The sequence below is a fragment of the Heterodontus francisci genome, chromosome 7, assembly GCF_036365525.1.
Source record: "Heterodontus francisci isolate sHetFra1 chromosome 7, sHetFra1.hap1, whole genome shotgun sequence".
Taxonomy (NCBI): domain Eukaryota; kingdom Metazoa; phylum Chordata; class Chondrichthyes; order Heterodontiformes; family Heterodontidae; genus Heterodontus; species Heterodontus francisci.
In genome coordinates, this window is record NC_090377.1 from 133,977,491 (window position 1) to 134,001,623 (window position 24,133).

Below are 24,133 nucleotides of genomic sequence, written 5' to 3' on the forward strand. Positions count from 1 at the left end.
AGAGATATACTCAAAAAGGAGCAGCGTCCTGCAATGGGAACTAAATACTGGATATACTTTGACTTAAAGGACCTGTCATCCCAAACAAATAGTTAATTTCCACAAGCAGGGCTGGCAGTTAATTTGAAGAAACTTAAATTATGATCACCTCTCCAATTAAAGCATCTGCAAAATTTGAAATTTCACCTGAATACCTAAGTCCAGGTCATCAATGTCAAAACTATGGCTCATTTTTATACCAACCCCTGGAGAACACTACTATATACATTTGTCCAGTCTGAAGAACAACCGACCATTCACCACTACTTTGCTTTCTGTCCCTTAACCAACTTGATATCCACACCATCAATGTCCCTTTAATCCCACGTGCTCCAATTTTGCTAACAAGTGATACTTTATCGAATGCCTTTTGAAAGTAGATGTACAAAACATCAACGTTACCCTCATTGACCTCTGTTACTTGATTAAATGTGGATCAAGCTAGTCAAAAATAATTTGCCTTTAACAAATCTGTGCTGACTTTCATCTACTAGCCTATACCTTTCTAGGTATTAATTAATTTTGGTCCAGCTTTTTGTCTCTTTTCCCATAGCTGATGTTATCCTTACTGCCTATAAATTATCAGGTTTATCCTCTTTTTTTTTTGAAGAGGAGTGTAACATTTGTCATCCAGTGCTCTGGCACCTCTGCCATATCTAGAGAGGATTAGAAAATTGGGGCCAGAGCCGAAGTAATTTCCACCATTACTTTCCCCCGATGCACCCCATCTGAGCCAGGTAACCTTTGTACTTTGAGAACAGCAAACTGTGACAACAAATAGCAAGAGCTACAAAAAAGGAGTATGAAAAAGAAACTTGCAACCAGCTATGGGGCGATGTAATTTTAGTTTTCAAAATATTATGGGGAACAGATAAGATATAGAGAATGAAATTATTTCCATTGGTTGGGAAGTCCAAGACTAGGGGCATAGTCCAAAAATTAGAGCTCAACCTTTCAGGAGTGAAATTAGGAAACATTCTACACAAAGGATAGAAGTAGTTTTGAACACTTCTACAAACAGCAATTGATGCTAGATCAATTGTAAGTTTTAAATATGGCTGAGTAATTTACAACATGAGGCCATTCAGCCCATCGAGTCCATGCCAGCTCTTAGAGCTATCCGGTCAGCCCTACTCCTCCACTCTATCCCCATAGCCCTGAAAGTTTATTTCCTTTAAGTACCCATCCAATTTCCTTTTGAAATCAATTGTCTCCAATTCCACCACCTTTGTGGGCAGCAAGTTCCAAGTCATTATCACTCTGCATTGCTTCACCCTAACCCTTTTTACATCACCTCACACTTTTCTGTAGTAAATTCCATCTGCCACATGTCCATTCTGCTAGTCTATGTCCTGTTGCAGGCAGTTCGTTGCATCTTCACTGTCTGCCACTCCTCCAAGTATGCTAACATTAGCAAATTTTGAAATTCTACTCTGTATTCCAAGTCATTTACATAAGCGCAAAAAAAAAAGCAGTGGTCCTAGCACTGACCCTCGAGTCCTTCAGTCTGTAAAACCATTTACAACTCACCGTTTCCTGTCTTTAAGTCAATTTTTTAATCCAATTGGACACTGACCCTCCTATTTCATTGACCTCAATTTTCTTAAAGTATCATATAAAAGGCTAGTTATCAAACACTTTCTTAAAATCCATATAGACAACACCCACTGCATACCCTTCATCAATCTTGTCACTGCATCAAATAGTTCAATCAGATTAGTCAAACATGATCTGCTTTTTACAAATCGGTGCTGGCTATCCTTAATTAACTGCAACTTCTCCAACTGCCTGTTGATTTTTTCCCTGATTGTTTCTAAAACCTTACCCACCACTGATGTTAAACTAATTGGCCTGTAGTTGCTAGGACCGTCCTTGCACCCTTTCTCGAATGTGGGTATCTCACTTGCCATGCTCCAATCCTCTGGTATCTTCCCCATATCGAGGGAAGATTAGAAAATTATGACGCGCCCTTCTGCTATCTCCACCCCCTTTAGCAACCTGAGATACAAGCCTAACAGATCAGTTGACTTATCTAACCCAAGCATAGTCAGCCTTTTCAGTACATCCTCACTCTCAACTTTTACCCTAGCCATTGCCTCTAATCTCACCACTTCTGACATTTTGTCAGCTTCTGCATTAGTAAACACCGATACAAAATACTCATTAAGTATTCTAGCCTTGCCCTGTGCCTCGAAGCACATATTACCCTCGCTGTCCTGAATAGGCCCCACGCCACCTATTACTATCCACTTACTATTTACATGCCAGATGATGATTTTTGGGTTCCCTTTGATGTTGACAGCCATTCAATTCTCATTCTCTCTGCCAGTATTATTTTCCACTTCATCTTCCCTCGCAGCTTATTGTACTTGGCCTGGTCCTTGCTTAAAAAATTCAACTGACATACATCATACACCCTCTTTTTTTTGTTTCATCATAATCTCTACCCCCTTATCAACCAAGGAGCCGTTTTTGATTCCCCTACCTTTCACCCTTGTTGCAACGTATCTAACCTGTAGCTCAAGCATCTCTTCCTTAGAAGATAACCTGCTGTTCCATTCGTTTTCCTGTCAGTCTTTGGTTCCATGTTATTCTGACTAGATCCCTTCTCAGCTCATTGAAATCAACCCTCTTCCAACCTAGCCGTTCTACCTCATCATTCGTGCTTTTCTGCCTTATGACCTAAACCTTATAAGACGATCACTCTGACACAAGTGGCAGTGGCGCAGTGGTTAGCACCGCAGCCTCACAGCTTCAGGGACCCGGGTTCGATTCTGGGTACTGCCTGTGCAGAGTTTGCAAGTTCTCCCTGTGACCACGTGGGTTTTCGTCGGGTGCTCCGGTTTCCTCCCACAGCCAAAGACTTGCAGGTGATAGGTAAACTGGCCATTGTAAATTGTCCCTAGTGTAGGTAGGCGGTAGGTAATATGGGATTACTGTAGGGTTAGTATGAATGGGTGGTTGTTGGTCGGCACAGACTCGGTGGGCAGAAGGGCCTGTTTCAGTGCTGTATCTCTAAAATAAAAAATAAAATAAGTGCTCTCCCATGGACACATGGTCCACTTAGAATGGTTACAGAACAGAAAGAGGTCATGCAGCCAGTCATGCCTATGCTGGCTTTCTACAAGAGCAACTCAGCTAGTCCCAGGACCTGGTCCTTTTCCCTACCAACTTTCTCTTCAAGTGCTTACTCAATTCCCTTTTGAAAGCCATGATTGAATCTGCATCCACCACACTCTCAGGCGGTGCATTCCAGAGCCTAAACATACTCCAGAAAAAAGTTTTTCCCCTCATGTCATCCTTGATTCTTCTGCCATTTACCTTAAATAGGTTCTTAACCCTTCTGCCAATGGGAACAGTTTCTCCCTATCCACTCTATCTAGATCACTCGCGATTTTGAATGCCGCTATCAAATCTCCTCTCAAACTTCAAGAACTCCAACTTCTCCAATCAATTCATGTAACTGAAGTCCTTCATCACTGGAACCACTCTCATAAATCTTTTCTGCGCCCTCTCCAAAGCCACATCCTTTCTAAAGTGTGGTACGTAGAACTGGACACAATACTCCAGCTGAGGCCGAACCAACGTTTTATAAAGGGGGAGCAGCCCCAAGTCGTGGTCCACATAGGCACCAACGACATAGTTAGGAAGAGAGATGGGGATTTAAGACAGAAATTCAGGGAGCTAGGGTGGAAGCTTAGAGCGAGAACAAACAGAGTTGTTATCTCTGGGTTGTTGCCCGTGCCACGTGATAGCGAAGCGAGGAATAGGGAGAGAGAGGAGTTGAACACGTGGCTGCAGGGATGGTGCAGGAGGGAGGGTTTTGGTTTCCTGGATAATTGGGGCTCTTTCTGGGGTAGGTGGGACCTCTACAAACAGGATGGTCTTCACCTGAACCAGAGGGGTACCAATATCCTGGGGGGGGGCGAGATTTGCGAGTGCTCTTCGGGGGGGTTTAAACTAATTCAGCAGGGGAATGGGAACCTAAAATGTAGTGCCAGTGTACAGGATGTTGAGAGTAGTGAGGTCAGGGATAAGGTTACAAGGACGCAAGAGGGCACTGTCAAGCAAGAACCTGGTTTAAAGTGTGTCTACTTCAACGCCAGGAGCATCTGGAATAAGGTGGGTGAGCTTGCAGCATGGGTTGGTACCTGGGATCTCGATGTAGTGGCCATTTCGGAGACATGGGTAGAGCAGGGGCAGGAATGGATGTTGCAGGTTCCGGGATTTAGATGTTTCAGTAAGAACAGAGAAGATGGTAAAAGAGAGGGGGGGGGGGGGGGGGGGGGTGTGGCATTGTTAATCAAGGAGAGTATTACAGCGACAGAAAGGACGTTTGAGGACTCGTCTACTGAGGTAGTATGGGCCGAGGTTAGAAACAGGAGAGGTGAGGTCACCCTGTTGGGAGTCTTTTATAGACCTCCAAATAGTTCCAGAGATGTAGAGGAAAGGATAGCGAAGATGACTCTCGACAGGGGCGAGAGTAACAGGGTAGTTGTTATGGGGGACTTTAACTTTCCAAATATTGACTGGAAATACTATAGTTCGAGTACTTTAGATGGGTCAGTTTTTGTCCAGTGAGTGCAGGAGGGTTTTCTGACACAGTATGTAGACAGGTCAACCAGGGGCGATGCCACATTGGATTTGGTACTGGGTAATGAACCCGGCCAGGTGTTAGATTTAGATGTAGGTGAGCACTTTGGTGATAGTGATCACAATTCGGTTAGGTTTACCTTAGCGATGGGCAGGGACAGGTATATACCGCAGGGCAAAAATTATAGCTGGGGGAAAGGAAATTATGATGCGATTAGGCAAGATTTAGGATGCGTAGGATGGGGAAGGAAACTGCAGGGGATGGGAACAATCGAAATGTGGAGCTTATTCAAGGAGCAGCTACTGCGTGTCCTTGATAAGTATGTACCTGTGAGGCAGGGAGGAAGTTGTTGAGCGAGGGAGCCGTGGTTTACTAAAGAAGTTGAAGCGCTTGTCAAGAGGAAGAAGGCGGCTTATGTTAGGATGAGACGTGAAGGCTCAGTTAGGGCGCTTGAGAGTTACAAGCTAGCCAGGAAGGATCTAAAGGGAGAGATAAGAAGAGCAAGGAGAGGACACGAGAAAGTCATTGGCGGATAGGATCAGGGAAAACCCTAAGGCTTTCTATAGGGATATCAGGAATAAAAGAATGACTAGAGTTAGATTAGGGCCAATCAAGGATAGTAGTGGGAAGTTGTGTGTGGAATCAGAGGAGGTAGGGGAAGTGTTAAATGAATATTTTGCGTCAGTATTTACAGTAGAGAAAGAAAATGTTGTCAAGGAGAATACTGAGATTCAGGCTACTAGTCTAGATGGGATTGAGGTTCACAAGGAGGAGGTGTTAGCAATTTTGGAAAGTGTGAAAATAGATAAGTCCCCTGGGCCAGATGGGATTTATCCTAGGATTCTCTGGGAAGCTAGGGAGGAGATTGCAGAGCCTTTGTCCTTGATCTTTATGTCGTCATTGTCGACAGGAATAGTGCCGGAAGACTGGAGGATAGCAAATGTTGTCCCCTTGTTCAAGAAGGGGAGTAGAGACAGCCCTGGTAATTATAGACCTGTGAGCCTTACTTCGGTTGTGGGTAAAATGTTGGAAAAGGTTATAAGAGACAGGATTTATAATCATCTTGAAAAGAATAAGTTCATTAGCGATAGTCAGCACGGTTCTGTGACGGGTAGGTCGTGCCTCACAAACCTTATTGAGTTTTTCGAGAAGGTGACCACAGGTGGATGAGGGTAAAGCAGTGGATGTGGTGTATATGGATTTCAGTAAGGCGTTTGATAAGGTTCCCCACGGTAGGCTATTGCAGAAAATACGGAAGTATGCGGTTGAAGGTGATTTAGAGCTTTGGATCAGAAATTGGCTAAATGAAAGAAGACAAAGGGTGGTGGTTGATGGCAAATGTTCATCCTGGAGTTTAGTTACTAGTGGTGTACCGCAAGGATCTGTTTTGGGGCCACTGCTGTTTGTCATTTTTATAAATGACCTGGAAGAGGGTGTAGAAGGGTGGGTTAGTAAATTTGCGGATGACACTAAGGTCGGTGGAGTTGTGGATAGTGCCGAAGGATGTTGTAGGGTACAGAGGGACATAGATAGGCTGCAGAGCTGGGCTGAGAGATAGCAAATGGAGTTTAATGCGGAAAAGTGCGAGGTGATTCACTTTGGAAGGAGTAACAGGAATGCAGAGTACTGGGCTAATGGGAAGATTCTTGGTAGTGCAGATGAACAGAGAGATCTTGGTGTCCAGGTGCATAAATCCCTGAAAGTTGCCACCCAGGTTAATAGGGCTGTTAAGAAGGCATATGGTGTGTTAGCTTTTATTAGTAGGGGGATCGAGTTTCGGAGCCACGAGGTCATGCTGCAGCTGTACAAAACTCTGGTGAGGCCGCACCTGGAGTATTGCGTGCAGTTCTGGTCACCGCATTATAGGAAGGATGTGGAAGCTATGGAAAGGGTGCAGAGGAGATTTACTAGGATGTTGCCTGGTATGGAGGGAAGGTCTTACGAGGAAAGGCTGAGGGACTTGAGGTTGTTTTCGTTGGAGAAGAGGAGGAGAGGTGACTTAGTAGAGACATATAAGATAATCAGAGGGTTAGATAGGGTGGATAGTGAGAGTCTTTTTCCTCGGATGGTGATGGCAAACACGAGGGGACATAGCTTTAAGTTGAGGGGTGATAGATATAGGACAAATGTCAGAGGTAGTTTCTTTACTCAGAGAGTAGTAGGGGCATGGAACGCCCTGCCTGCAGCAGTAGTAGACTCGCCAACTTTAAGGGCATTTAAGTGGTCATTGGATAGACATATGGATGAAAATGGAATAGTGTAGGTCAGATGGTTTCACAGGTCGGCGCAACATCGAGGGCCGAAGGGCCTGTACTGCGCTGTAATGTTCTAATTCTAACTTCCTTGCGTTTGTACTCTATGCCTCTATTTAGCCCAGGATCCTGTATATCTTATTAACTGCCTTTTCAAGCTGCCCTGCCACCTTCAATGATCTGTGCCCATATACGCCCAGTCACAGTTCCTACACACCTTTTAGAATTTGATCAATACAGCCATCACCCCTTCTTTCTTTTGCTGTCTTTCCTGAATACTCTGAACAGCTTCTCCATGTAAAGCAACCAATTGCATTGTTGCAGTAGAAATTTCCTCCATGCTCCACTGTCTGAACTTCCTAGGTGAACTACAGTAGCAGGTATAATGAAGCAAAAGACACAGCCAGATGAAGTATTATGACCAAAAAAAACTTGTGATGTGAAGTTGCAAAGTACAACCAACAAACAAACAAGTCATTTACCTAGATTTGGATCTCGAGCGAGATCGTGACTTGGACCTGGAGTGCCTTGACCCATCCCTGGAATGGGAGCGCTCAGCAGAATTTGCTGGAGACTGGCTGGCAGACTTGCCAGATCCATGTAGACTTCCACTTGGTGATTTAGAAGGGGAACGCGAATCCTATATGCAAAGATAAATATATTAAATTTTTAGAAAGTTTAAAAGATAGTTCTATTTAAGTATAACCTGATTAAACTCAAAGTATCTGAACTGGAATAAACAGGCAACCTATCTTGTATCCCACTGTTTAGCCCGTGCAGTTTCAATTAGGATTGCCCAGGCATTAAATACTTTCCTAGAATGCACTAACAGCCCTACGGTGTATTCTTCTACCTTGGTTTGTACAGTGCATGCATTTTTCTTTTTCAGTACAATATACAGGTACGGGCTTACGTTAGCTAAACGATTTGAGTGAATTTAAGATATTACAATTCAATCCAAAATTAAAAGTTCTGGCATGTGAAAGTATTCAAGAAGCTAAACTTGTCTTCATGCTCACTTACTTCTTACCAAATTTCACTCAAAAATAAAAAGTACCTCAAGTGAAGTTTCACTCAAGGTTTCGTGAGACTACCGCAAGCCCCGCACGTACACGTAAACAGACTAGAAATTACTTAGCGTAGTGCTTTCTGATTCCAGATACTTCTGATCTTAACTTCATTCTATTTCTTTTCTTCATTCTTCAGTTTCAAATTCTCACTTGGTTCATCTTCCCACTTCACACACTGCACACATTCTATTTGTGGGACTTCGTGTCTTTTTTTTTTTAGCATGCATTCTTTTTTTTTCCCCAATTCAGCTTCACTTATTCCTGAGCTTCAATTATTACACAAAACTTGTCAATTGACTTCTTCCACATTTCTTTTCTTCATGAACATTAACCTTAACAAAAAAAGAACAGGATGAGGCATGTAATTGCAGAGAAAACCTGTGCTGAGATTAACCAGTTACAACCAGTAAGATTTTTCAAAGATTCTCATCTGCAACAACTGTAGTTACAGGAAATATAACTATGCCAGGCAGCCATCACTAACAACCAGGGGCAGGATTCTTAACTAAGCAACACAAGGATCAACACAAACACTTGGGTACTCAGTTACAAACTGCATGACCCAAAACTCTCATACTTTAAGGTCTGTAACTGGCAACGATTAAACTTTAGAATGGTATCATCTCAGCTGTTATTATGGTTTGGTTTGCATCTCACCCATCACTCATCCTCCTCCAGTGGAACTATCTGGGAATGGGCTTCCCCACACCAGTTGTCAATTTCACTCTGGTCAGCAAGTATGAGGTGCAATTCAAGCTGAATTATAACAAATGAACTGGATTAACAGGCAACTCAGATTCTCTCAACCTTCCAATGTGGGGTCAAGTGCTCCTAACGCTGGCATTAAGTTCCAGTTCTTAAGTCACCAAAATGATCAATGCAAACATATCAGGTAGGACATCGTCAGACTGATACTCACCATCTCCTAATCTCCTACCCCTTTTGTTTCTTACCTGGAGGCGCACACAATGCTGAAATGTTAAAAACCTGTTAGCCAAAAGTTAAACTGAAGAAAGAGCAACTCATTTCAGCTGGACAGTTTATTCATCGAACCAGATCTTCATGCCACCAATGAAAAAAGCTTGTGTCACTCCCTCTCAATCACCTTGGAATTAATGTGTCACTGAACAAACAGCCTAGAAATGAGTGCATCATGCAGTTGAATGTTAGTGCCAAACCCTGACAGTAATGGCCACACTGTAATTTGATGCAACCCTTTCACCACCTAAGTACAAATTTAGCATTCTCCAAAGACACCATCAACCTGCTTAGGTTTGCCCTATTTTCTTTCTTGTACAGTCAAAATTTCATATCTGTGCAGCATTCTGTGAATGAAAAACACAGGAAAGTAGTTCCACACTTAAATTTTTTTGTAAGTTATTAATTAACTTGAAAACATCAATTTCACTTCAGCCATAAGTGTTGTATTGTGAGCTGATACATACGAACATACATATCAACAGGAGGGTCAGAGAAGAGCTCAACTGCATAACTATGCTACTGCTAAAAAGGTTGATTTCTTCATACTGGGGCAACTACACACTAGAGACTCAAACTCTTATCAATTACTTTATCTGAACAAATCCAAATTCACGCAAGTCGATCAGATCCAGTTTCACAAAAAGATGTTTCCCGGAGAGGGAAGGTGGGTGGGAATGAAAATCAATACACTGAACCAACCTGAACTTCATTGTAATAGGGTGACTGTAATCTTAGGACCACCTAGAAAAGCAGTCCAAATTCAGATTGTTTTGGATTTCAGGACAATGATTTCACCCATTCCTACTGGTAACATGTAGTTGTGGACCAGCTTATTGACTTGTCTGGCAGAACCAGCGAGGACTTGCAGTAAACTTCTGTTAACTGACTGAAATACAAGGAATAGAGATTTGTGGTTTACCAAAAAATAAACACGCAAACAGTGGGCTACAAGGATCCAGCTTGAAAACAGTTACCCTACTGATTTATTCAAGCACAGATTTGTTCACAGTACACATCAAATGTAAAGACTTCTTTCAAGAAAAGTTATAACTAGGAACACAGAAGAACTGCAGATGCTGCAAATCTGAAACAGAAAACGCTGGAAATGCTCCCGTCAGGCAGCATCTGTGAAGAAAGAAACTGAACATTTCAGATCGATGATCTTCTTTCCACAGGTCCTACCAGACCTGAATATTTCCAGCATTTTTTGTTTTTATTACAGCTGATTACACATTGGACATTAGCTAGCTAGCACCTTTTGGCAACTAAATTAATTGTTTTAGTATCTTGCATTAGTGGAGAAATAGTAGCCAAAATTTCACCAATGTTTCCAACATGGTGGGTAAAGCCCCTAAATAAATGGTTAATTAGTTGGAGTTCACAATATTTAGACAAAGAAAGTGGCAAATCAAATGATTTTAGCAGCAGACTTTTAAACTGTTAAAGAGCTTTCACAGTTTGCTAAGTTTTGATCCAGTAACAGGAATCTGAACCATGGCTTGAATAACGTGTTGCACGTGGTACAACTTGGCCATGTAACTTGCTTGGTTTAACAACGTACCAAGATTAGCCAGGGAACAGGCCATCAGTGTTGCCAGTGTGTATAAGCTCTGACCATACTGCTGTGGTGGGATTGGCCAACAGTCATAGTACTGCAGCATCACTTTAACCACTCAAGCTATTTATTCAATTTATACCACAATTGAAATATATAAGCAGTAGCAGAAGAGGCATGAGAAAATATAACACTCCAATACATTTTAGTACTGTGAATTTGATTAGATCATATCAACAAAACAAAACCAATCCATGGCTTTGCTATGCCATTATCTTGCATGCTTACTCTCATACAAATTGCTCATGTCTATGCATTTTTCAATAGGCATCGCTGACCCACTGGAAAGTAAACATTTATGAGTCACAGGAGTGGGGCAAGATAAAAACCTTCAAACAGTCCAAGCTATTACCTAAAGCAGCAAAACTAAACAAAGCAGCAGCTCTGAGCACCACTTATTAAATATTCAACTGTAAACATCTCTAGAAGCCTCTGTACGACTAGCGATACCATTTGGAAATGCACACTGTTGTAAATATGTAAATATGTCTGCTGAGGGAGTTTGCTTGTGTACAAGAAACTCCCAAGTGCCAAGCTCTTTCAGATAACAAGAGCTGTGCAATAAGCTGACTATACACTACTGGCTGGACATGGCATTCTGGCTGGCTCTTCACTTTCCTTGCCAATTTATTTTGACGTCAGGTTTATTCTTAGCATTGGCTGTCATGCTAACCTCAAATAACCTCAAGTGCAAATGGACTGAATTAATGGAGAAAGCATCAACATATTCTAACTTTTGGAGTCTCTCCCCTTAGAAACAGAAGACAAGTCAACTTCAGCAAAATTAGGATGTTGACCAATTTCAAAATGGTTTTCACCAACTGTAAAAATCAGAGGATATTTATATGAAACTTAATGACAAGTTGGCCTCATATGACAATGAGGTTACAGATCTCGCAGATTTGTAAGCATTTTGCAGCTGAAAAACTTTCTCGATTTTTAAAGTGCACTTTTACTTGAATTGCCCCAAATCAATTCTAGCAACATGTTTATAAATGTGACTTTACACCAGTTAGTACCAAGAACATTTATTTGCAAGGCTCTGATAATTACAATAGCTCAAACCTTTACTGCCATTGTTTGAGAAACATGTTGCACTTTGCAGCATCAAATTTTGGCCTGCAGAAACTTCTGCTCCTGAACACCACTGCAGATTCTGTTGTAATCCTAGTTTACAAACATTCTACACTGCTTCTCCAGTTTAAACTACACTATACAGAACAAATTTTGTTCATAATTTCATTAAACGTAGAAACATACATAGTTCTCTGAATTACAGAAAAATTCTACTTTTTAATACTTCAGCACTGTTGGATGAAGGCAGCCTAGAACAAACATTTGGCTGAAACCCTTGATCTATGAACATTGAGTGCACTGGGGCATTATTTTGTTCTCTTCACTGGAAGCGTACTTTAAGTATAATGCACTCTTCAGTGACATCATCCCTGTTCCCAAGTTTGAAGTGTCAGGTCATCTCAGTAAGCAATACCCTCACTTCAGAGCCTGACACCAAGAAATGTGCCTTTGGGTGAGATATTAATCCAAGGCAGCATTTGCCCAATTCCAGCTGAGCTATTTTTTTTTGTTTGGGAAAGGGAGAAGAGATGGAATCAATCACAACATTGCGAATATCACTTCCCATACCAGTTATCATTTTAATTAATGGCAAAATTTTAACAATGAAATTGTCACAAAAATTCACAATTGTTTTAACACAGAACCAGAGAAAAAACAAGAACAATCCCACCAGACTAGGCTGCATTCAGATCCAAGATTAACAGTGTGCTAACCCACTGAACACTGGGGGTGGTGAAGCAAAGAGTGGCATAGAGAAAGAATCTGTAATTGATCTGCTAATAACTTGTATTTAAATAGTGCCTTTAATATAGTGAAATGTCCCAAGGTACTTCACAGGGATGCTATCAAATAAAATTGATACCCAGACACGAGATATTAGTACAGGTGATCAAAAGCTTCAAAGAGGTAGGTTTTAAGGAGCATCTTAAATGGAGAGATGTGCTTCGGAAGGCAATTCCAGGAATTAGGGCCCAGACAGCTGAAAGCATGGCCACCAAAGACGGAACGATTAAAACAGAGGATGCACAAGTGGCCAGAACTGGAGGAGCAGAGAGATCGCCGAGGGTTGCTGAGCTTGAGATTTCAAAGATAGGTTGGCAATGCCATGGAGGGATTTGAAAATAAGGATGAGAATTTTTTTTAAATTAAGGTATTCCTTAACCAGGCACTAATGTAAGTCAGCAAGCACGGTGGGTGAACGGGACTTGGTGTGAGTTAGGGCGACCTCAAGTTTACAGAGGGTGGAATGAGAGGGGCCAGTTAGTAGTGCATTCGAATAGTCCAGCCCAGTATGGATGAGTTTCAGCAGCAGCTAAGATGAGGTAAGGTCAGAGTTGGTGATATTACAGAGGTGAAAACAGACCGTCTTAGTGATGGCACAGACATGCAGCTGAAAGCCCAGGAGTCAAGAGGACACAGAAGTTGCTAAAAGTCTGGTTCAGCCTCAGACAGTTGCCAGGGAGAGGGTTGGAGTCTGTGGCAGAGACCAAAGACATTGGCTGTGGTCTTCCTAATATGTTGCAGGAAATTTCTGCTCGTCCAGTACTGGATGTCGGACAAGCAGTCAGTGGAGGAGGGGTTGTGTTAGCTGTTGTGTTTTCGGATGATATCTCCAAGGGGCAGCATGTCGGTGAGAAATAAAGCAGGGGGCAAAGGACAGATCCTTGCAGGGACACCAGAGGTAAGCATGGGAACAGGAATAGAAGCCACTGTAGGTGATTCTCTAGCTACGACTGGATAGATAAGAATGGAATCAGGCAAGTTCAGTCCCACCTAGCTGGACGATGGAGGAAAGGCATTGGAGGAGGGTGGTGTGGTTGACCAAAGGTTGTAGACAGACCAAGAATGGCTGGAGAGGGGTTAAACAAGCTTGGCAGGGGATGGAAACCCAAGCACAGATTCAGAAAGAAGGGAAGCAAAGTTGGAATGTGAAGACAGAAAATTAGTAAGCAAGTTTGCAAGGCAGGGAAAACAATGGGTGAAAAACAGACAAAGGAGTTGCTCAGTAATTAGTGTTATATACGTCAATGCAAGGAGCCTAATAAATAAGGGAGATGAACTCGGGCATAGATGAATATGTGGCAGTATGATAGCATAAGTTATTACAGGAACATGGCTGAAAGGAGGGCAAGAGTAGCATCTGAACATTCATGGTTACAGGGCTTTCAGTTTTGATAGTGAGGCATAAAAAAAAGTGGTTGGGGGGAGGGGGTAAGAGATGCAAAATTGGTTACGGCAACAGTGACAGGAGGGATGATATGCCAGAAGGATCAAATGAAGCCATGAGTTCAACTGAACAACAGAAAAGGGGCAATCACATTGCTGAGTGCACTACAGCCTCCCAGTCAGAGGGCAACAGAAGAGCAAATATGTAGGCAAATGGCTGAGTGTGCAGAAATGATGGGGCAATAATAGTAGGGGACTTCAACTATCCTATTAGATCAGTGTAAAAGATGCTGAATTCTAAAAATGCATTCAGGAGAACTTTTTTTTTTAAAAACCAGCACATACCAAGTCCAACAAAAAGGGGCAGTTCTGGACTTAGTTTTAGGAAATTAAGTTGGGTAGGTGGAAGTGGTCATCAGTGGGACACTATTTTTGTGGCAGTGATCATAATTCAGTTAGATTTAGCATAGTTATGGCAAAGGACAAAGACAGACCAAGATTACGTTTTAAATTGGGGAAAGGCCAATTTTATTAATTGGAGATTTGGCAAAAGTGGTCTGGAAACAGATACTTGAAGGCAAATCAGTATCACAGCAGTGGCAGGCATTCAATGAGGAGAATGAAGGTTCAGAACAAATGTTCCCATGAAGAAAAAGGGTGGGACTCTCAAATTCAGACCATCACCCCGAGATGTCAAAGAGGATACAGAGTAGGATACGGTAACAAAGGGAAGCTTATGCAAGGTGTCGAGAGCTCAATACTGCCAAATGCCTAAGTGTAGGGGTGAAATCAAAAAGGAAAATAGGAAAGCAAAGAGGACATGAAAAATATTGGCAAGTAAAATAGAGGAAAACCCAAAGATATTTTCCAAATACATAAAGAGCTAGAGGATAACTAAGGAAAGTGTGGGGCTGAGAGATCCAAAAGCTAATGTGTGTGTGGTAATGGAAGAGGTGGGCACAGTACCTAATGAACACTTTTGTGTCAGTCTTCACAAGGAGGGGGGTGTGGGGGACAACGATGCAGTCATCGTAGTTGAGGATTGTGAAATACTGGATAGCATAAACATAGCGAGACGGGGAATATTAAGGGGTTTAGCATTTTTGACAGTCGATAAACCACCCGGCCTGGATGAAATGTATCCCAGGCTAAGTGAAGCAAGGGAGAAAATAGCAGCGGCCCTGATCAACATTTTCCAATCCTCTCTGGCTACTAGCATGGTGCTGGAGGACTGCTAATATTATAGCACTGCTTAAAAAGGGAAGGGATAGACAAAGAATCTACAGGCTAGCCAGCCTAACCTCAATGTTGGAATTATTGGGGAAAAATCTGAGACAGTATAAATCGTCATTTAGAAAGGCCTAAATTAATCAAGGCCAGTCAGCATGAATTTGTTATGGGAAGGTTGTGTCTAACTTGATATAATCCTTTTGAGAAGGAAAGTCAATGAAGGTAGCACATTTGATGCAGTCTGCATGAATGTTAGCAAGTCTTTTACACAAGGTGTCACAGAACAGACTGGTCAGAAAAGTAAAAGCCGACAGGATCCCAGGGCAAGTTGAATCCAAAATTGGCTCAGTGGCAGAAAGCAAAGACTAACGCTCAATGGGGTTTTTGTGACTGGAAAGCTGTTTCCAGCAGGATCAATACTGGGTCCCTTGCTTTTTGTGGTATATACCACTGATTTAAACTTAAATGTAGGGGCATGATTAAGTTTGCCAATGACAACAATTGGTTGTGTGGTTGATAGTGAGGAAGAAAGCTGCAGTTTGCAGGAAGATATCAAAGGACCAGTCAGGTGGGCAAAAAAATGGCAAATGGAATTCAATCCAAAGTAGTATGAAATAATGCATCTAGGAAAGAAACTAGTAAAAGGAATACATAATAAATGATAGGATTCGGACAAGAGAAACAGAGGGACCTTGGAGTACATGTCCACAGATCCCTGAAAATAGGATAAATAGAGGTGCTTAAGACAACATCCGGGATAATTTTCCTAATCAGCCAAGGCATAGAATATAAGAGCAGGGAGGTTATGCTTGACCTGTATAACACACTAGTTCGGCCACACCTAGAGTACAGCATACAATTCCTGTCACTGTAGTACAGGAAGGAAGTGATCATACTAGAGGAGATTTATAAGGATGTTGCCAGGAGTGGAGAATTTGAGACAGGACGAAAGACTGAATAGGTTGTGGTTATTTTCTTTGGAACACAGGAGGCTGAGAGATTTAACTGAGGTGTATAAAATGGAGCATCTTAGATAGGCTAGGAAGAAGTTATTCCTCTTAGCAGGGAGGCCAATAACTAGGGGGCATAAATTGAAAGTAACTGGCAGAAGGATTAAAGGGGAGTACAGAAGAAATTTTTCACCCGAAGGATGGTGGAGCTCTGGAACTTACTGTCTGAAATGGGATAGAGGCAGAAACCCTCACTCGTGTTTGAAAAATACTTGGATATGCACTAGAAGTGTCAGAACCTACAGAGCAAGAACTGGAAAGTGGAATTCAGCTGAATAGCTTTTTTTCAGCCAGCACTGAAATGATGGGCCACATAGCCTCCTTCTGCACTTTACATTTTCTATGTTCCGAAGAATGAGGAGAGATAGTTTACTTTTGGCACACAGTCACACAGCTACCAAAGTTACAGATGACATCCTGTTTGGTACTGTGACAGGGCAAAAACCTGATTGCAGGTGTTCAAACATAGAGTTTCGGAGATGTGCACAGATTTGGGAAGTGGCAACATGTTCAAAGAACTCAAGAGGAAAGATAAGTTGGAGACAGGGTGGTAATTTGCAAGAATGGAGAAGTCAAGGGGTTTTTTTGTTTTGAGAAGCGATGACAGCAGATTTGAAGGAGAGGACAGCACTTGAGGAGAGAACTGTTAATGTCAGCTTACATGGACACCAGGAAGGGAAGTTGGGTGTTCAGTAGTCTAGTGGGAATAGGGTCCAGGGAGCAAGAGATGGGCCCTCATGGACAAGATGTGCTCAGAGAGGGCATGAGGGGAGATAGAGAAACTAGAGAAAGATGATACTCAGCGTAAGGGCAGAAGGAGCCTCAGAAGTAGTTTGGCCCAGCAGCTAATAATTAGCAACATAAATATCTTTAAATTGAGAAGTAAAGGGAAGTTGAAATTTTAAGTACATATATTTTGTAACACTAAATGACATCTCAAAGCTAAATGTTTAGAAATATATGTATTACTGAATAAAAGACATGCTGTCAAATCCTTTAGTCTTGCACTCATCAGGTCAAATGCAAGAATGCCAAATTTCAAAGGGAGCAACAATTTAAACGGCATCAGAAAAGGGGCTGCCAATTGGTCAATGCATTGCCATGGAGAATGCACTAGGGGTCTACTGTCTCCAACGCTTTTGTTAATTCAAAAAAGATGCAATGTCTGGACGTGTTCCTTCTGTCTGCAGAGGACAGATCCTGAATATGAATATATGTAGCTTCTAGCAAGCATAAGCGAGCTGCATTGAGAGTCTGACCGATAGCCTTAAATTGGTTGTTAGTGTAATTCTTAACACACTCAGGATTGTTCAGCAATTGCTGTCCAATCGCAGAATCACATTTAACGTTACACATTATGTTCTGAGCTTTGCAAATGCAGGCTGGTTGAGTACGGTCAGTACGTTGCCTATTGCGAGTAGCCAAAGGGACGTTCTGTTTGATACAATCTGCCTGTCGTTGGGACATACCGCCTATGGACCTGGCATCGCACCAGCACTGAAATTCATATACATTACTCTTTTGCGTGATAGGCAGAACATCTCTTTGCCTTGACAGTAGCATCCCGTTACTGGAAAATATGTGTGTTGCTACTGCATAGTAGCAGCTTGAAATGGTGACCTAGCTTCACCTGCTGCTCATATTTTTGAGCTACCTTACCCTTCCAGGGTAATTTAAAGTCGACTCTTCTGGTCCAAGCATGGCGGCCTTAGGCCCATATGTGCACAATATACAGTGAGCAATGATCTAATCAGGGTAGCCAATATCCCACAGGATAGCTTTGATGTGCCATATTTCGGCGTCAAGCTTGCAAGGTGAGCAAATGGCTCGGGGCCTATTTACAAGATTACCAAGGCCAATCTATAGCGCATGGAGCTGTAGGAAACCCAACATGTATGTTGACCAATGAAGGTAGGCTTGCAGTAGGCAGTACTAGAGAACCCATTACCGCATTTCTCAACCAGCTCGGCAAGGAAAGGGAGCTCGTTAGTCTGCCATCAAGCCAAAAAGAGGTTCTGCCTACCACACAAATGAATAATGTGGTATATGAATTTCAGTGTTGGTGCGATGCCAGGTACGTAGGCTGTACGTCCCAACGACTGGCCGATCGTATCAAACAGCATGTCCCTTCAGCTGTTCACAACAGGCAGAACACTGACCGTACACAACCAGACTGCATTCGCAAAACATGATGTCTAACGTTACATGTGATTCCACGATTGGACAACTCTTGCTGACAATCCCGTGTGCGCTAATTACATTGACAATCAATTTAGGATTATTAGCCAGGCTTGCAATGTGGCTCACTTATGCTGGCCAGAAGCTATACATATTCATACGCAAGGACCTGTCCTCCGCAGGCAAAAGAAACATGTCTAAGCTTTGCATTCTTAAATTAACAGAAGCATGGAGGACAACAGTCCCCTGGTGTATTTTCCATGGTAATGTCTCGACCAGAGTTGACGTGCCAACCAATCAGCAACCCCTTTTCTGATGCAGTATAAATTGTTGCTCCCTTTGAAATTTGGCATTCTTGCGTCTGTCCTGATGAGTGCAAGACGGAAAGCTTCAACAGCACAGCTTTTTCAGCAATATTCAAGTTTTGTACTACCAAGCCATTGTTTAGAAATATGAAAGATAGCTGTACTGTTGGTATGTAGATCAGCATTAGCAAAGATGCACTAACCTTCAATTATCAGCATCTATACCAAGTGATCCTGAACTTGCACTCCAACGCTTCTACATATACTGTATTAGAATTACACTATTTGAAAAATATGTTTTCTATTCATCCATAAATATTCACGGAATGTTGTTTCTACTCAAGACGAGCATGGCAACATGCAATTCTGCCAAACAATGACACCCACCTCCACTAAATGAGGAACAATGAAATTTTCTTCTGCCCTTCCTTTGGACAATGAGAGAAACTGGGATCACTTCTGTATGCTGAGGAATTTAAACAAACTGCAAAGCCAATATTCAAGAACTATTTCGCTCTGCCTCCTGTATTAATGCACAGTACTCAACCACTGCATCCCTTATGTTTATTGTAGTCATTTTCATTGTGCTTGTTTCTCCAAATACTATTCCATATTACAGGATGTTGTTCTGAGCTGGTCCATGTAGAGTCCAAAGTTTGTGTTAATGCATAGAGGGGACTAAATGGAATGACATATTTGCTTTCATCCTAAGGCTATCAATTCTCTTGTTACACTATTCTAACAAGGTTTCTACCAATATCAATCCTTGAAGGCAGAGCTACATAGTCTATTGCAGATAAAAGCCTCAAATATGTGGTATCTACCCATTTACAGCACAGGAAACAAAGTGTTCTTCTGTCCCTGCCCTCGCATTACACAATATAAAGATACGGGTAATTTTTAAATACATATTTCATTCACGATGGGTTAGCAATTATCAGGGGAAAGAAAATATTTTCTGCTGCAGGTATTTAAAATTGTGCCAGTGTACCATCGTATTTCATAATACTACACTAAGTGTGGAAAAAGCCCAATTCTTTATTTTAATACTGTCTCAGATATATCAGTAATATAGTCATGGCTACCCCTGCAAGAATGAAGATTATGGTCTTGTCATGACATTTAGTTCAGTTCAGTTCTTTGAGATTTTTGCGTAGAAGTGAAAACATGGCCCACAAGTAACAATAAACTGTACAGAACAAATGTCAATGAGCCACAGATTAGGGAACTGAAACAATTCCACTAAAATCTGAAAATTCAACTGCATTCTATCCCGGGCCATTTGTCCTCTCTGTTAATTCTCTCCACCTTTCTCAATTTTCTCCAATCTTACTTAAATGTCTGTTCACTTCAGTCTTTAATTATTGGGTGTGAAATGTCAGTCTTTTCTCTTTGCAGATGGTGCACAACCTATGTATTTTCGGCACCTTGCTTTGATTTCAGCTTTTCAATATTTGCAACATTTTTTCTCTGTTTTTTCACTACAGTATGGCAAGTGCACACTGGCTAGTTATGGCGCTCCCATAATACCCAAAAGTAGTCACTAATCTAATTGCGCCCTATAACTAATACACAAATGACAAGTTAACCATTACAGCTGCTCTCCATCTCTCCAAATATTGGACACAAAAACATATCCTTTCATCTGATAAATCAAAGCATAAAAAATAATTGTGTAACAGAACAATCTAACATACACAGTAAGTAATGGGAATGACCTCATAACTCCATGCACCTCAGTGAGACCAAACTGGAGATGAATCATGACCAAAGACTTTGATTTACGGTTTTCACAGAAAACTAGACAATATCCTGGAATTTGATAACAATGGCGAATGGAATTTACAGAATGCAATCAGAAACACTGATAAAAATCCTGTACAATAACCAGAGAATTTGACTTAGTCACCGTAAATCAGAGCCCTGATGTTGATGTGGAGTTCATTATACTGTCCATAAAGTGAACACAAAATAATGGTTCTGCACAGATCAGATAGTATCTGAAAGAGAAAGATGACTGACACTGCAGGTACAAACCTTCATTAAAATTCAGACTTCATAAATTCTAATAGAGTTCCAAAGACATTAATATTTTATTCTCAGATGACAACTGACCCACTGTACGCTTCCACCATTTACCAAAGATTTCCAGCATTTGTATTTTTAGCAAAGTTTTTAAGCAGTGCAAACTACTTCAAATTTTGTACTGCTTGAAATCTAATATTAGTACCAAAATCACTCAATACATCTGTAAATTGCACTCTACACATGCTGAAACAAATGTAATTTCAAAAATATTGATTTTGAACCAGGACTCAAAATTAATCATATGCCCACATGCCTGTGAGCAGAATTAACACGTCAAAGAAACCAAATTTAATTAGCTCAACTAAGAGGCTTCAGTGGGTAAATAACCACTAACCACCATAGGTTTCAACAATTAAAAAGCACACAAATACTGAAAACCTTAAAATTAAAAATCAACCTATAGTATAGTATGTAAATAAAAACAACAAACCTTTAATGCTTCTATCTTCTTTGTCTTGGGACTCTTCCCTCATCAAAGTCAGTGACACTACTAATAAATGTAAAATAACAGGTGCTCTGACAAACACTTTTAGGGAGAGCTCCAACATTTTTTAAGCCTCTCTAAATGTAGGATGACAAAAATCAAACTTCCAGACATATGCTGAGCAGGGTCTGACCAAAATCAGATCTTGCTCAGTGGGTCAAAAATACAAGCAAGGGATTCCCCAACCATATCTTGGAGCATTCATAGTTGGGCTTAGTGTATGGCTTCACATGTCAAATTTTCAACGCAATATATTTAGAAGGAAATACAAGGCACCATTTTAACTGGGTCATGAACTTTTACGTATTTGAAATAGTGGCTGACCAGATTCCACAAGCTGCTGCTGTCAAAGCAGTGAAGTTGCAACACTATACAAAGGAAGAAAAACATGGACTTGTAAGGGAAAAATACTGCCAATGCTGCAAATTCCTAATCTCAAACGATGCAGCTTTGTGAAAGGGGGGGGCGAGCAGAGTGTAGGCATTTTCCCCATGAATGGGAAAGCTCTCCTACAGCTCAGTGCAACTGTTCACAAAAGCATCAGGAGGCCCAGAAGACCCAGAGGAAAGTGGGCAATTGTTACTCAAATGGAAAGTATTACTGCTGTGCCCTAATAACTTACTTACATGGTGGAACTCCCTCCCCCTTGTCTTCTATTGTCGGTAGCTTCGGTTAAATATCACCAGGGTTTTGGGAAAGGGGGTTTAAAGAGAAAAATATTTGCACAGTAATTTGGTAAAATACATTTGTCAGTAAAAATCATGGAAACTGCTCCTTGCAGCAGGTATGGTATTACAAAGATTCAATATCAAAATGTTAAAGATTAAAGCAGCAATGCCTGTAAAATGCGATGGCATGTGTGACACTCTAAATCCAAATTAAGTTTGCTTTCAGATTACTGTAAATTCAAAGCTGCAGAATTCCAATCTGTAGTTCTCCCCCTTCAAACCCTAGACTTCTGACAAAACATTATTTCACATGTGCAGGGCAAGAACAAAACAGTAAAGAAAATTTATACCAAGCCATTAACATTATGATTGAATTATATATGCAATACTGAACAAGGGATATTAATACAGGATTTTAAAACTTGTTACTTTTGGTGGGGGTGGGGAACTACTGAATCATGTAAATTTGAGTGCTTCAGATTATACACTCTGCAGACTGACAACTCAAACACAATTCTGATGTTTTACTTCTTGATTCCCACGAGCCACATTTACCAACTGCCAACATCCACAGTTTGCTTCAATCGCCTGACTATAGTGTTTCGTCACTACCCCTCACTACATTGTTCTGCGCCCCGCTTCCCCCCGCCCCCACCAAACTGGCAACAATTTCAGAAGGTAGCTCTAGATTTAACCAGAAGAAAAATTGTTAAGGCTTGGCACAATCTGTTTACAATCCAGGACCCTGGATGCACTGCAGAAAGCGGGAAAGTCATGCCATTATTTGCAGGTTCTTGCTGCAGCTTCTTCTCCAACCTGCCCCAACCCCATAAACACATGAAATGTTCACGAGTAGTTATGGTTTAGTGTTTTCCACTCCCCATCAAGAGTCCTATTTGAAGTGCAAAACTATTTTTCTACTATGCATTTTCCAGCATTGTTTTTATTTCAGACTAGCAAAACATTTCCCCTCCCTCTTTTAATCCTTTTCTCCACCAACCTGCAATTTTAATTCTCAACATCCAGCCCTTAATTTTTCTTTTTTTAAAAACTGTCATGGAGAACGTTTAAGTTAGAAATAGACTTTATTTCCAATTGACTGTATTCAACAGCCTTCCTGCATATGAACTACAGCCTCACAGGCAGACGGTTGCAAGTGGATCACGCCTGCAAATCGAGGGCACGCACACTTTCCACAAACAAGCACAGACCCCCACCCCCATCTTAAATAATGCAAACAAATCCCTCCCACCTCATCTTAAATAATGGAAAACATTCAAAAAAATTAAAATACATCAACCTACAAGCGCTGAAATGCAGAAATGTTGCAACACCTAGCCGAATGCGGCGGTTTGCAGCTGCACTGGCGCCGAACCCAGCCCCGCTCCTCGCACTGAGGCCCTGGAGACTGGCTGCCAGTAAACTGCCATCGCCACGCGCCCTGATTGACACCAACATGCAGCCAATCCGAAGGTACAAAGCGCAAACCCTCCACCCCGGGCAACTTCCTGCGCCCTCATTGGCGTAGCCCGATCCAAACGCGTGACAGGCTCCCCGAGCACCAATTAGTGCCTCCGCCCGAGACGCCGCCCACGCCAATTAGCTCCGGCGTCCAGCTCGACGACCAATCGGCCTGAAGGGAAGGCGGTACCTATCCGCGGAGAGGCGGGTCCTCATGGAACATTCGCAGAACGATTTTAGAAAAAAAAAACCCTGGAGACCGACATTGAAAAAAAATCGATGATATTTCGACAAAAACTCACCCTTTCGATATAGGTTTGTTCTTCGGTGTCGCTCATGTTGGCGGCTATGAAAACGAAATGCCTCAAACTATTCAATGGAAGGGGAGGGGAAAAATGGGGAAGAGGGATGAAAAAACAAAAACTGAGCGCGAGAGCCCCAACCGACGCCACCTACCTCGAGCTCTACACTGCAGGAAGTGACGCCTGCCACCTGACGTATTTCCGTCCCAGGGTCGTTGCTAGGGTCTCTTGTTTGGTGGGGGGGGGGGGAACGGGGGTCGAATTGAAGTAAGGTATACCCTCTGACCTCCCCCTCTCTGATGCTGAGCGTTCTGTACTCAGCAAAGGTCTGAGTTTTATCCCCTTATGCCCCCACCTCAATGAATTTCGCGCTCGGCATGATGTTGAGCTCTTCTTTCGTCGCCTCCGGGCTCACTTCTTTGACCAGGAGTCCTCCCCCCGACCAGCAGACCCATTCACCCGCCTGCAGCATTCTCCCTCTACCTGGACCCCTCCCCCTGGCCTCTTACCCGCTCTTGATCTCTTCATTGAAAACTGTCGGCGAGACATTGGTCATCTCAATTTCTCTGCCCCCCTCACTCACTCTAACATGTCCCCCTCTGAACTTGAGGCA

At 42.0% G+C, this 24,133-nt stretch overlaps 1 protein-coding gene across 2 annotated transcripts in view; it reads right to left on the minus strand.

Annotated features, from left to right (window-relative positions):
• Window positions 1-23,690, minus strand: part of tra2b (transformer 2 beta homolog) — a 34,113-nt gene extending 10,423 nt beyond the window's left edge. For both annotated transcript variants that reach the window (XM_068036196.1, XM_068036195.1), the window contains exons 1-2: window positions 23,521-23,690; window positions 7,368-7,525 (exon numbers count right to left, since the gene is read on the minus strand). In XM_068036196.1, the coding sequence (XP_067892297.1) occupies window positions 7,368-7,525; window positions 23,521-23,556 (194 nt within the window). In that variant the 5' untranslated portion in view covers window positions 23,557-23,690. The remainder of the gene's footprint in view (window positions 1-7,367; window positions 7,526-23,520) is intronic.
• Between the last annotated feature and the right edge of the window lie 443 nt (window positions 23,691-24,133).